At 37.8% G+C, this 13,666-nt stretch overlaps 1 protein-coding gene across 1 annotated transcript in view; it reads left to right on the top strand.

Moving 5' to 3' along the window:
* Positions 1-13,666, top strand: part of lrp1bb (low density lipoprotein receptor-related protein 1Bb) — a 378,766-nt gene that overhangs the window by 304,519 nt on the left and 60,581 nt on the right. Inside the window, exons 58-65 of the mRNA XM_055149901.1 lie at positions 118-299; positions 1,089-1,288; positions 2,085-2,273; positions 2,425-2,573; positions 3,516-3,609; positions 4,276-4,392; positions 5,860-5,979; positions 8,007-8,126. Coding sequence (XP_055005876.1) covers positions 118-299; positions 1,089-1,288; positions 2,085-2,273; positions 2,425-2,573; positions 3,516-3,609; positions 4,276-4,392; positions 5,860-5,979; positions 8,007-8,126 — 1,171 coding nt within the window. The remainder of the gene's footprint in view (positions 1-117; positions 300-1,088; positions 1,289-2,084; positions 2,274-2,424; positions 2,574-3,515; positions 3,610-4,275; positions 4,393-5,859; positions 5,980-8,006; positions 8,127-13,666) is intronic.

The following is a 13,666-nucleotide window of genomic DNA, read 5'->3' as shown; positions in this document are numbered from 1 at the left end:
TCCCTGTTAAAATTTTAAAAGTCTTGAAAATGGCACCTATAATGAGAAAATTCATCCTGTGAATAAATTGAAATGCCTTGCTTTTCACTCTGAGTTTCTTGTCTCTTGTTTTTCCAGATTGTACACAGGACCTCGGTTCCCAGTGCGTTGGCTGTGGACTGGATTGGGAAAAATCTTTACTGGTGTGATGCTGAGAGGAAAACTCTGGAGGTGTCCAAAGCTAATGGTCTCTACCCCACAGTGCTCATCAGCTCTGGGCTCAAAAACCCCACAGACCTCTCCCTGGACCCTCAGACTGGGTACTCAGTCTTCACTCATATCGCAGTAACAAAATGCATAATACTCCAAAATATTTTAAGTTTCAAGTTTTACTATTATGATTGATTTTACCATCGATATTAGCTTTAGTTCACATCAGTTATCCCTTTTGCATTAGTTATATGCATTTATTGAAAGTCTGCTTGTCTCCAGATGTTGTTACTTTGCCGAAATGTTCCACAGTACTGCATTCACTCATCTATTTTTCAGTTATGGGTGTTTAATTGCTAAAAATCATTCAGAGATCTGACCTTTAAAACACACCTTGCCCTAGTTTATTCATCTTACTGTGCAGAGGTAAGTTTATTGGCATACAAGGGAATGTCCCAGCTCAAGTAACATCACCATGGAGACAAACAGGTGATAAACTCTCCACATGAAAAGTTACAAAATACACTTTTAAGTAGGCCATAATACTCTAAAGTATTCTAGCTACTTAAATTGACACAATGAATACATGATGAATTGAATAGCAATTTGATAATCATCTGTAGGTAGGGGCTGCTGATTGGCTCATACTTGGAGGTGAGTGTGTTACCAGGTTTGAGAACAGCAATCATTTGAAGTTCACAAAAAGTGTAACATGAAAACATAATCCATACAACTATTCCACTGCTTGAGGCTAGAGTAACCATTTTAAAATGCTTAACATGGATGTCTTCTCAAATTCCTAAAGCCAGCTTTCATTTTAGGGATTCTACCTTTCTACCAGCGTTCATTTGAATTCTTGCCATGCTTATACACCTTTATCTCCTCTCTCCTTGTGCTAGCTTTGTCTTCTGGGTGGACTGCTGCGAGCCTGCTTACATTGGGCGCATTGGCATGGATGGAAGGGGCCAGACGGTTATCATTGACTCAGAGCTGCTGAGCCCCACTGCCCTCACCATTGATTACACCAACAAGAGGCTGTACTGGGCCGATGACAACCACATCCTCTTCTCCAACATGGACGGATCCCAAAGACACAAAGGTGACTTAGTGGCGGTCCTTACATTTGAACTTTTATTGTATTATGTCTGGACATATACTGCAAGTTGTATTGAGGATCATCTTGTTATTAACATACTGCCTATTTGAATTTTGAGCAAGTTGATATAATTTATTTAATAACATTTAGTCCAGTTCATTTGTTTTTCATTGCAATTTAGTGCATATGGATATTTTATTAAACTATTTGTTTTGGGGCTGTTTTTGTGATACTACATTTACAGTTGTCTGTTGCTGATCATTACTTCCATTGGTTTCACTTGATAAATGATCATAGTGGTAAGGTTTTTATTTTTAAAAGCCTTTATCAGGTTGTTACAGGTTTATGGAAATGTATGTTTTTGAAAATCATGTGTAATTTTGCTACTTGAATATGGGATTTTCTCACAAAGATGTCATACAGCTAAATGGGGGGCAAGAGCTAGTTGCTCCTAATCACTAAAATGCATTGTAATTTGAGAAAAAGGAAAATTCCTTTAGTGATTACTAGAACATACATTTTGCTATATTTCAACAAATAAAACAGCATTTTAACAATGTTTGCTTGCCCCATCTTTGTTAAATTGTTATTGGCCAGTTGAATATAGTGATGTCATCTGTAATCCAGCAATAACCCAATATCTAAAAAGGACTTAAAATCAATCAATCTGTTGTCACAAATATTGTCAAATGAACATCAGTAGTACTGAAAAGGTCACATTTAATCCAGAGAGTTAAATAGCAATTGGACATCTTTTATCACAATCATACTAACTCTTCTTAAACTTGCCCCTCCTCAGTGTCTTACGATCACATCCAGGGGGTCATGGCTCTGACCCTGTTTGAGGACTTTGTTTACTGGACCGATGGCAAGTCCAAATCTCTGCGCCGTGCTCACAAGACCACTGGTGCTCAGGGAATGGAGCTCCTCAACTCCTGGCAGGCCATCAAATCCATCAAGGTCTACCACTCCCTGCGCCAGCCCGAAGGTACGAGACCCATCTGGCACAGTACAGACCCACGCCTTCCTACCCCACTGTATCCTGTTACCCTGGCTACTCTTTACCCCGCTAAGAAGCAAATGATTTGTGTAATGCGTACTGAGCTGCACCGCTTGTCCTTTTTTGTCCTACTCCGCAGTTCCCAAACACCAATGTCAGATCGCAAATGGAGGATGCAGCCACCTGTGTCTGCTGTCCCCCGGTGGAGAACACAAATGTGCCTGTCCAACTAATTTTTACTTGGCCGCTGACAATAAAACCTGCCTCTCCAACTGCACTTCCAGCCAGGTAAGTGGGACAGCGCTTTACTGTGAAGTCTAGAACCATCAGGGAGGAGATTAAGGTAATCTTTAAAGTGTTACAAACTTTTTAGCATTTATTTATCAGTTTTAAATCTTTCAGTATTTATCCTAAACAAATATGAACTCTATTTTGAATATAGTCATACATACATCCCCATCAGTAAAAAAGATCTTAGGAAGTAATTATTTTTCCCCACCTTACTTACTTATACTTAAATAATTGTGGTTCTAAAGATATACAGATAATATTTAAAAGGACAGTATGTAACTTTTGCCACTTTTTTCATTTTTTTGGTTGTGTTCATGGCATTGAAAAACATGTATCGTTACTGTGAGCAGGCTTGCATCTCCACAAACCTGACTCCTATTTGGCTTAGAGGAGGGCCTCCTCCTGCTTGTTTCCATGGAGAAGTTGTTCCATAGGTTTTATGCCATACTGGGGAATAAATATAAAGTCAATCTGTCTCCACTGAGAAGTTCCAAAGTATAATTTCAATTTTTATGTCCATGGAATCATGCAGGTGAGACCTTCAGAAAGTTACACACTGCATCTGTAAGTAAGTGTAATATTAGAGGCCGTTATTAGGCTAATATTTTGCACCCAAATGTTAATGCACTATATTTTACATACAAATCTACATGCAAATGGTATAAAATGCTTATACATAGTATAAAAACCTTTTCGCCCATACCCCATGGTTAAAATGCTATGCCTGCTGGCTGTAGTTCAAACATACAGCTCCTCTTTTGCCTGCGGTCAGTCATTTTCTCTCCTTAAGACAAATTGCTTTGGTCTTTAACACTGTGCTTTCTCTTCTGACATATGTTGCGAGTTGTGAGAAACCTCGTGCATTGATTTCGACTTTGAAGGAGGTTGAAAATCTGTGTGTTTATGTTGACTTCAAATGTGTTTTTCTCTCTGTAATAGTTTCGCTGTGGGACTGACGAATGCATCCCGTTCTGGTGGAAATGTGACACGGTGGACGACTGTGGGGACGGATCAGACGAGCCCGCTGACTGCCGTGAGTGTTATGATGTTGTGAATATGCCCTTTACAAACATAAGGCTACACATTTAATATGATTTCAAAAATAGCTCTATGTTTTAGAAGGTTGCTGTCAGAAATAAGGGTGAGATGAGGCACAATTCCCAGTAGACACGAGATTGAGTTTTCTTGATGTGAGGGAAGATGACATAATATAGAATTTTAGTGTTCATTTATTATGAGAAGAAATATCACAATTACTAATTTTTTTTAACCATGACCAAACAACAAAATCTGGTACCATTCCTGAAGTATGTGACTAGGTTGATGAAATTAATCTAAATTATCAGAATAATTTTGTCAACCACGAGTGATGCGTTGTTGTGAATATGACCTTTACACAAGGTAATGTTTAGTATGACTTCAAAAATAGTCTGGTAGAAAGCATGGCTCTTGCCCGTCTCCATAGTGATGCTATTGCTTTGCCTGGAATGTTCCAAAGAATGGGCAAAAACATATCCGTCTCCATGTCAGTATGCAGGTGGTATGTCTGCCAGCAGGAATCTTCTGTTTTAATTGACAGATCTATTCAGATTCGGCACAAAACATGGGGCCTTGAATAGCTCCTAACTTGTACTTCTTGAAAGGGTTAAGTTCAGGCTGTTCTTTGCTCCTGTGGTGATTTTGATTGTCTTTTTTACAGCTGAATTCAAATGTCAGCCGGGCCGTTTCCAGTGCGGCACAGGGCTCTGTGCTTTGCCTCCTTTTATCTGTGATGGAGAGAACGACTGTGGTGACAACTCAGACGAAGCTAACTGTGGTACGAACCATGCCTTTTACTTTTACTGATAAGCACAATTACTGTGCAATCATTAATTAGTCTTTACTACATTGGACAACTGATATTGCTGTATATTGCATTGGTTTATCTCCTATATAAATATGAACTAAATAAAAGCATTATTATGTACAGTTGACAGTCAATTGGAAACTTATCAAAAACATAGCATAATCTTAAATGGTGAAAGAAGTATTTATCCAAACCATTTTTTGTGTTAAAATATACTGTTTAATCTTTTGATTTCAGTTGTGTAACTGCTATATCAGTGGTGACTGCGGTGTTGTTTGAAACCCTTTAATAGCTATGTAACATTAGTAATATAAGTACGGATATTCTTAAGAGATCAATATGCAGACATTTAGGTAATCTAAGTGATGAATGTGATCATTGTTGTTAAACATATGGATAATATATCAAGTATAAACATTCTCTTGTTTGTTGCACCACATAAGTATGCCTGGAACAAACCAGCTTCCTCTTTGAGATTCAAGCAAAGTAACCCAATATGTCTTTGTCAAGGCATTGAATAAAACAAGGAGCAACATCCACTATTTTCACTGTAGAATTACCCATGGTTCAGACCTACCAAGCTGAAGGATACTTTTAAAATGGGCTTACTGTGGTGTACATTCCTATGAAATGGAAACACATACAGAAACATATGATAATATTCAAGATTGCTGCCATGACACTTCATTACAATGTATCTTGAGTTAATTCAAATTATTTCAAGTCATTTGACTAGTTCTAGAATGATCTTTGGACTTTCAGTGTATTTTCATCAGTAAGAAAGTGAATCCATCAGTGGACCAAGTCGCTTCAATGTTTTATTTGGTCTAGTCTGAGTGGACCATATGACTACAATACTTCTTCCTCCATGTAAAGATATTTTTTGCTTGAAATTAGAAAAAAAACACAGAAATCAGTAAAATGTACTTTGAAATGTTAAAAATCTAGCCATACAACCTAGATAAAATAAGGCAGTTCAAGACTGCTCAAATCAAGATTCATATCCATTTCAAAGGCACTGTCCTCGATTTTTCCTGTCTTAAAATGTGCTAGTGAACTAGTTAATTTTAAAATGGCTTGCAATGATCCAAAGTTATTCCCTACTTACGCAATGCATTTCTAGCATCTGGTAGTGCTAACAAGAACTAGCATGCTGATGAGACACTTCCTGATTGTCAGACAATAAAACACACAAAAAAATCATATGCTGATAGCATCCTCAAGAGCTGATAATACAATATATATGTACTGCTCAAATACATGAGAAAAACAGGTTCATGTTTTTTTTCCAGTGTATAAAATGACAATAAGATCATCGCAGACACATGGACACAAAATCCCACCCAGGAAGTGTCAGTAATCTGCCAGTGCCAGCTCCACGTGTTAGCACGCCTTTATTTTCACACTATTGATCTGGTCCCTGCTTTTCTTTCACAGAGACTTACATCTGCCTGTCGGGTCAGTTCAAGTGCACCAGAAAACAGAAATGTATCCCACTTAACCTGCGCTGTAACGGCCAGGACGACTGCGGAGACGGAGAAGACGAGACCGACTGCCGTAAGTCATCTTCTTGCCATCACCGCTCGAGGCTTTTAGGCTTTTAGCTGTGTATGAATGTGAATGGTGTCTTTTGATCAGGTTGCCCACACTGTCTGCATAGTCTAATGTTACTGCATCCTGTATTATGTTAAAGATACACAGTAATACTCCTGATAATAGCGTCTGTTTTTCTGTTGGGGTTTATGAGGACGCAAGAACTTTTTAGTCAAGAAATGGAGAAGTTCAGGATGTGAGGAAATTTGGTTAGACAAAAATGGATGAATTGAAAAGAAATGATGGCTAGATACTATACTATACTATACTACTTAACCATACACTATGTAACATGTTCTTAGTGGTCTTAGTGTCCATGGAGATGCTTTTTTTTCCCCCCTGGAACAGTAGGTCATTAAATGTTTCTATCTCCAGACTCCAGAGACTGCGGGCTAAGTTACAAGTCATATTTATGAAGTGTTACAGTATGAATGCCATACAGTGGAACATGAAAGGCAGAGTAATAACATTTCCATAGACAAACATTTGGTGGACCCTTTATCAGCAAACTTACGTAATGTTTATGTACAGTGAGCCTCAGTAAAACAATTTGCTGAATGTATATCCCCACTCTTCTCTGCCATTTCAAGCTATTACTGTTTTGTCTAATAAAGGCTGGCAATATAAAATAAAAATAATAAAAATAACATAAAAAGAAAGAAGGAAGAGTGATGTATGAAAGCGATTGGAGTCTGTCCCCTGTCCCCTGTCCCCTTAATCTAGCATAATATGTCGCTCAAATCAAAATCTCTTGAGTCAAAATGCATTAGTCAATTAGTTTGAATTTAAATATGTATAACCCTCTATATCTATATGCATTATACTTGATTCCTCTTCTTCTTCTTCTCCTAAAATCTCATTACCAACTTTTAAACTCATTTTAACTGGGTCACCTGTATCTTTTGACCATGGGCCCATTAGCAGCACACAGACACCACTCTCTATTGCAGCCGCAGTCCTTGTTGGAGCCTGTTCTTGTCGGATGGGGATTAGATATTGAATCAGTGCCAGGATAAGAACAGATTTCAGTACCATGATGTAACTCATCAGAATATCACACCCCATTCAAGCAGTGAAGATAGCTGCATTTGTCTTGCATGTGATTGCAGAATAGCTCAGAGTAAGAGAGAGAGAGAGAGGGAGAGAGAGAGAGAGAGAGAGGGAGCACGGTGCAAAGGAAGTAAGTAGAAGAAAGACAAGCCTTAAAAAGAAATGTTTGAAAATGGTTTAATTAAATAGTAGCTTAATTACTGCCATTATAATACTTCTGGTTTTGATTGGACACAGTTTACAATGGTCTTTATGATGAACGCCTCACCATTGAAATTAAAATGCGGTTTTACAATGAGCAGACACAGAGGCTCGGTCTAATGAAACCTTAATGGGATATGAGGACATCTTAAGTGCTTTATATAGGACAAAAGCTTTAATCAGTACAGCTTTTATCTGTTGTTTTTTGACACTGTATGTTATAAATCTGAAAGTCATTTATTTATTATTAGTGAAGAGTTTTAATTTGATAATTGTTGGTTTCATCTTAAATAGGATTGTTCCGATACTGGTGCTAGTATCTGTAAAAGCTCCGATAGCGCACATTTATCAGGTGTTGTATTAGCGAGTACTCAGACCAAATCATCAATCCGATATCAATGTGTATTTTCCTAAATGAGGACCAGTAGATGCGAGCCACTGCTGTTTACCTCGGTGGCTAATACGGGGTCAGCCCAATGTTCTCCTGTCTCCAATTACTCTCAGATTGGGGGCAAGCACCTTTTTTACCTATTGATATCACGGTATTTTCAAAATAAATATTCAAAAGGCAAATTCACAAATATTGAACTTGATGCTGGCTGTTAGTAACTACACAGAACTCATTGTGTTACTACAAAAATCTGCATTTGAACATAAATTTCTCCTGCCTCCATCTGTATTAAAATCACTTGCCTATATTGTGATGTCTGAAACCCAGCAATATCCCTGTGTATTTGCAGCTGAGAGCACCTGTTCTCCAGACCAGTTCCAGTGTAAGGCATCCATGCACTGTATCTCCAAACTGTGGGTCTGTGACGAAGACCCAGACTGCGCTGACGGCTCCGACGAGGCTAACTGTGGTGAGTTGTGCCACTTAATTAATCATAAATTAGCCCAGTTTAGACATCACTGTTCTTTTCAATTTAAGCACAAAACGCCTAATTTATTCTGCAGCCATTTTCCACTTGGCTTGTCTCAGACTCAGCCCATTGCATCTAAATGTACAGAGTTTATTCCTTGTGTTTGGAGGAGGAGAACAGAATATTTTGAAGGACAGCTTAGCATTATTATCTCAGGTTTCTGGCATTTTAGGAGGATGACAGTCCAATCTTCAAAAAGGCACTTGAGACCCTCACACCACCACTCACAGCGCCTCCCACCCTCACAGACTCACACAAACAAATTGAGTTTAGGTCAAAGACACTATTACCGTAGCAAATAAACAACCTTGGAGACTTTTTTCCAGTTTAAGGGGATGGTGAGAACTTTCAGTCACTGCTTGCAGGAAATATTTCAGATTCATATGCAAATGTGAAGTAAATACCTCTTCTTTAACTACATGTATTGCTTTATACTGATGCTACTGCTCATGTGTCTACTACTGCTTCTGCAATGTCATTTTCCAACAATCTAAAAACAAACTATAATTTTAATTAGTGTACTATTTTATGAAGTTCTTGAGTAAACGTAAACAAATGATTTATTCTAAAGTTTAATCAAAGAAAACCTGCTGCTACTACAAGTGTTTACTGTGACCACTATGTACTACCTTTGTTAGAGATACTGCTTCTTCTACTACTACTATTACTACGACTATTACTATGGTTACTACTACTACTACTACTACAGCTGGTATTACAACTCATGCAACCACTGTGCTGTTAATATCCTCAGTGCCACTGAGGTTACATGTCTTGCATATGGGCTGAAAAACAAACACTTTAAAACATGATTCATGATTTCAAAGTGCGATATACTTAAAAAAAAAACAACAATATGATAAGTAAATTAATTTTCCTCAAGTATCTGATCAGAAGGGTCTAGAAACCATTGCACGTCCTGTGTTAGCCACATTCTCCTAAAAGCCCAATTTAAAAGACAGGATTTAGACCCAGTTTAGTTATTTGTATGTACTAGTATTTGTATGAAAATCGGTCTCCATCGCTGCTACAAAGCCCTGTGTTGTCAGAGCAATGCAGTGGTCAGTCATCATATCAAACTGAAGCCTTTTAGTCTGATTTAGGCTCTTATTATCAGCCATCAGATATGTCTCCAAATGTGGATCTAGTCTGCCAGGCGCTTTGTCGTCCGTGCTCTGTTCCATTGTTCCTTTCGTCGGTTCCTCTTTTGTCTTTAAATCGCTCACAACATAAAATGAAAAAAATAAAATGTCTGAATTCAAAGAGCTGGTTCCGAGCTGTCTCTTTTCCTCTTCTGAGAATGGCTGCCTTTCATCACGCCTTCAATTTTTAATTTGCCGTCGGGCCTGAATAGATATTTTGTGATTCCGTTCCTAACCTAGACAGGCGGATAAATAGATAATTGTAATGTGTGTGTGTGTGTGTATGTTGGCTGTGTTGTGGACCAAAGCGTGGCATGCTCCATCTGTTAACGCTCTTTGTTGGTCAGCTAGGGACAGAGAAAGGCAGCAAGTTTGTAAAAGACTGTTTACTCACTTACTTTATCTATATAGCTGCATTAATAGACAAAACTAGAGCAAATATTAAAGAGCCCATATTACACTATATCTGATCTATGCTGTAATGTTTCCTCATCACAAACATCTCTGGAGTTGTGTTTTGTTGCTGAGTTCTTCTCTCAAACAGAAAACACTCCAACTTGTGATGTCATGTGGTAAAGGAAGCGCTCCACTGTTGTTGTTTTTTTAAACTCCAGACACTTTCACTAGAATCATATGGATAATTTCAGCCCTGGAATTGTGAATCTCTACTGAACAAAAGGTAACAGGTCATTGTTAACTTGAAAACTACAAGGACATGACATGACAAGGTACAGCAGAGCATTTTGAGCTTTGGAGATGTAAACAGACTAATAATAAAAGTTTACTCAAACATGTGTGAATGAAACAAAACACTACTCCAGGTATGTTTTTGAAAAGGTATCAAAGTTCTAAAATGAGTAAAAGCTCACAATAGTAAATTTTGCATACTATAGGACATGGGTCTCTAACCTGTAGCTCGGGAACCACCAGTAGCTCTCCACCCCCTTCCAAGTAGCTCGCCAAGGGATTTCTGAATCAACTAATTAAACTAACTAATCAATGACTAAGTTTGTGCACTAATAAATGCATAAAGGTTTATACTGTATAAATATCTAACTGTTTCCCATCTAAGGCTTTCCTATGCTCAATTTCTTGTGACCGCTAAATAAAGTGACCAGACGTCCCTATTTACCTGGGACAGTGCCAGTTTTGAGCCCTGTGTCCCCTGTCCCATCAGATTTATACAAAACCAGTGATTTGTCCCAATTTTATACAAGAGATGTCCCAGGTGTCCCTGTTTTTGAGCAATTTGATCTAAACCAGAACTAAACTAAGACTAAAGCAGGACTACATTGGGTCTAAACCAGGACTAAAACAGGACTATCACAATTTCTGATCTAATCTAATCTGATCCCTGCCAACAGTAAAGAGGAGCGGAAATTGTCATTTGTTGTGCCAAAATACTGAAAACTGTGTTTGAAAATGACAACAAAGCAATAAATGCAGTGTCAGAAGCCCCTCAGATTATGATGTTTCACGCTCTTTTCACAATTTTATTTATACCAAACATCGGAACCCGGGTGTGTCCACATTTTGAGTTTAGAATCTGGTCACCCTACTGTTAAAACTAGTAGCTCTTAGGCATTTTCTTTTTGTAAAGGTAGCTCGCCGGTGGAAAAAGGTTGGAGACCCCGATATAGGACCTTTAATCACCCTGAAACTCATAGTCGGTGTGTAGCAAATGCAAGGAAAAGACAACAGTAACAAGAAGGGTACATCAAAATATACTGCGACTTGTCTTATAGCATAATTGCCTAACCTTTAAATTAAACTACTCACAGTACAACTAAAGGGGTGAAGGCTTCTACCACCATTATCTCTACAAGATAATAAGCAAATTATTCCAAATAGTCATAGTAGACGTATAGAGGTAATATTATTAGCATTTGCAGTATGTATGTTGGAGTAGTGGTAACAATTCTAGCTTGTATCTTCTGCTAAATGTAAGTAGTAGGAAGGGAGTAATGGTAAATAGTAAAAGTAATTTTACAGTCCAGTGTTATTAAATACAAACCATGGATTGAACATTTTGTGGCTATACATTTTCAAATACTTCTTTATTTGAAGCTAAAGTAATTTTCAAGGATAGACAGAATATAAAAAACTCCCTATGGCTAAATAAGCTAGACTTTTCTGAAAAATAAATTTAAATTGCAGTTTACATGTTTATGTTAATGCCCAGAAAAGCGCTTTCTTCTCTCTACTCCCTGAGTACTGTCTGCCAGGTGTTGTGAGTGACACTGGAAGGATAATAGCGGTTGTTGGCGATGTTATTAGTCTGTGCCTTGCATATAACAGCCTTTTAAGTGGCATTAAAAGACAGTATCTGCTTTGATGCCTGATGTTTCACTTTCCAAAAAAAAAATCCCTTTGTACTTTGGTTATGCTAATCATGAGCTGAGGGATGAAGTCGCTATAAAATCAGCTACTACAACACTAGGCTGGAACTTAATAATAAAACTACTGCAAACCAAGACTAAACAATATCTTAACTAAATAGCTAAATAGTTTTGGGTTTTTTTTGTAAAGAAATATAACCTACATCTTAAGAAGGGACAAAGGACTACACCAGGATAAACACTGAACTAAAAATATGTTTTACAAAGCAGCGTACCACTTTGTCAATGACCGATTTTGTTAGATCTTGGAATTAGTACTTGGAATTCCAAACACGACACTGAGGCAGCAGTGACTCTTCTGCCAGCTGCCACTGTGTCCTTAGGCAAGACACTTCATTGACCTTGCCTAGTATGAATGTGAAGTGTGAGTCTGCCTCTGGTCAGTTGTGGCTATAATTGAAGTAAATTGTAATGCAACTTTGAGCGTCTGGAAAAATACTATATCAGACTATTGCATAAGTGCTGGTTTAGATCCCTCTTGGCACTACTGTTGTCCTTGAATTGTTTTGTTATTCTGTTCTGTTTTTCTGATTAACCTTGGTATATATTGGCACTTTGTTTCCGCATTATTCTAACCACTCCCTTACACAGTGTTGGAGCTTCACTGCAGAAATTCCCACTTTGAATTACTACAGAGCCTTGAGGAAGTTTTTTTTGTGTGTGTGTGTGTGTTAGCGCCGTAATGAGGTCTGACTTAACAGGGGAGAAGAGTAGGTCCATCTTTGCTGCGTCACATCTTTTATACGCTCTAAGTGACTGAGCTACTTCCTAATGAATCTCTTCTTCATGTCCCCGACCGTGCTACTCACTCTTTCCCTCCTGATCGGCGCCTCCTGTTGTCACATTGGAAAGACAGCCAGGCCAAATGCACTATCCCCCCTCACTCTCTACCTTGGCCATTATCCCTGATGATGTCTGCTGGTATTTTTACAGAGAGCTTTTAGCCCGACTTTGAAAAGCCATCTGACAGAGTAGCCTAGTGCGAGTATCAAACCATCTCATGCTCTTTCTGCCAGGCACAAATGGAGAATGTTGAATGACACTACAACAGAAAGCCTTATGTGTTAAATGCTTTGTCTGCACTTAGTAAGTCAGCGTGTATGCTATAGGCTTATATTTTGAGCTTTCTGTTGTCTGCAACATTTTCAAGAGTTTGTCCAATTCAAAAGATGTTTTGTTTTCAAACTTGGCAACCGTTGTAGATTCTGATCATTCTGAAATCCAAGAACAGATGTCCACAAAACAGATAATTTACATAAATAACGTAAATCTATTTTTTTTGTTTTTTGTTTTACGGGTGTTGTTTTTTAATCTATGTTTTTCATTTGAATTAGAATGTGTGAATGGTAATGACATCACCTTGACAGATCATACAACAGAAACTATTTTGTATTTATTTTTGTTTGTGTGGTTATTTGTTGCTTATATATGCAATAGGATGTAAAATAGTGGTAGTATTCGTAAAAGAAATTGTATTGTACTGTATGCCGTAACAAATAGCACCAATAACCGTTATTTATTTTAGATTCAATTCATATTTTCATTTGCTCACATGGTAAGAGTACAAAGCAGAACACACTAGAAATACCTCCTCTATTTCTTCCCATAAATCATTATGTTTGCCATTTTCTTGGCATTGGCAAATCAATTGATTTTGATACTATACATTTGAATGATTGGAGGGACACTGACAGCTGTCTGAGGATTTTTAGTTCATGACATTATAGTTTGAAATTGTATAAATTAGTTGGTTAGAAAATACCAGACAGGAGTGAGTGACAATTATTTGAATTAAACTTAAGAGAAGTCTGTTTGCCGTTTTCACCTATAGCTGCTTTTATTGCTAAGGTGGATGGCTGTGTACTGAAGAATAATTTACTCTGGTAAACAGAACACATATCACTGCTCACTGGAGGCATATATATATATTTACTGTGAA

This window comes from Boleophthalmus pectinirostris, unplaced genomic scaffold (assembly GCF_026225935.1).
Source record: "Boleophthalmus pectinirostris isolate CB_2022bp ecotype Guang Dong unplaced genomic scaffold, ASM2622593v1 HiC_scaffold_1, whole genome shotgun sequence".
Taxonomy (NCBI): Eukaryota; Metazoa; Chordata; class Actinopteri; order Gobiiformes; family Gobiidae; genus Boleophthalmus; species Boleophthalmus pectinirostris.
This window is presented reverse-complemented; position numbering and strand designations above follow the sequence as displayed.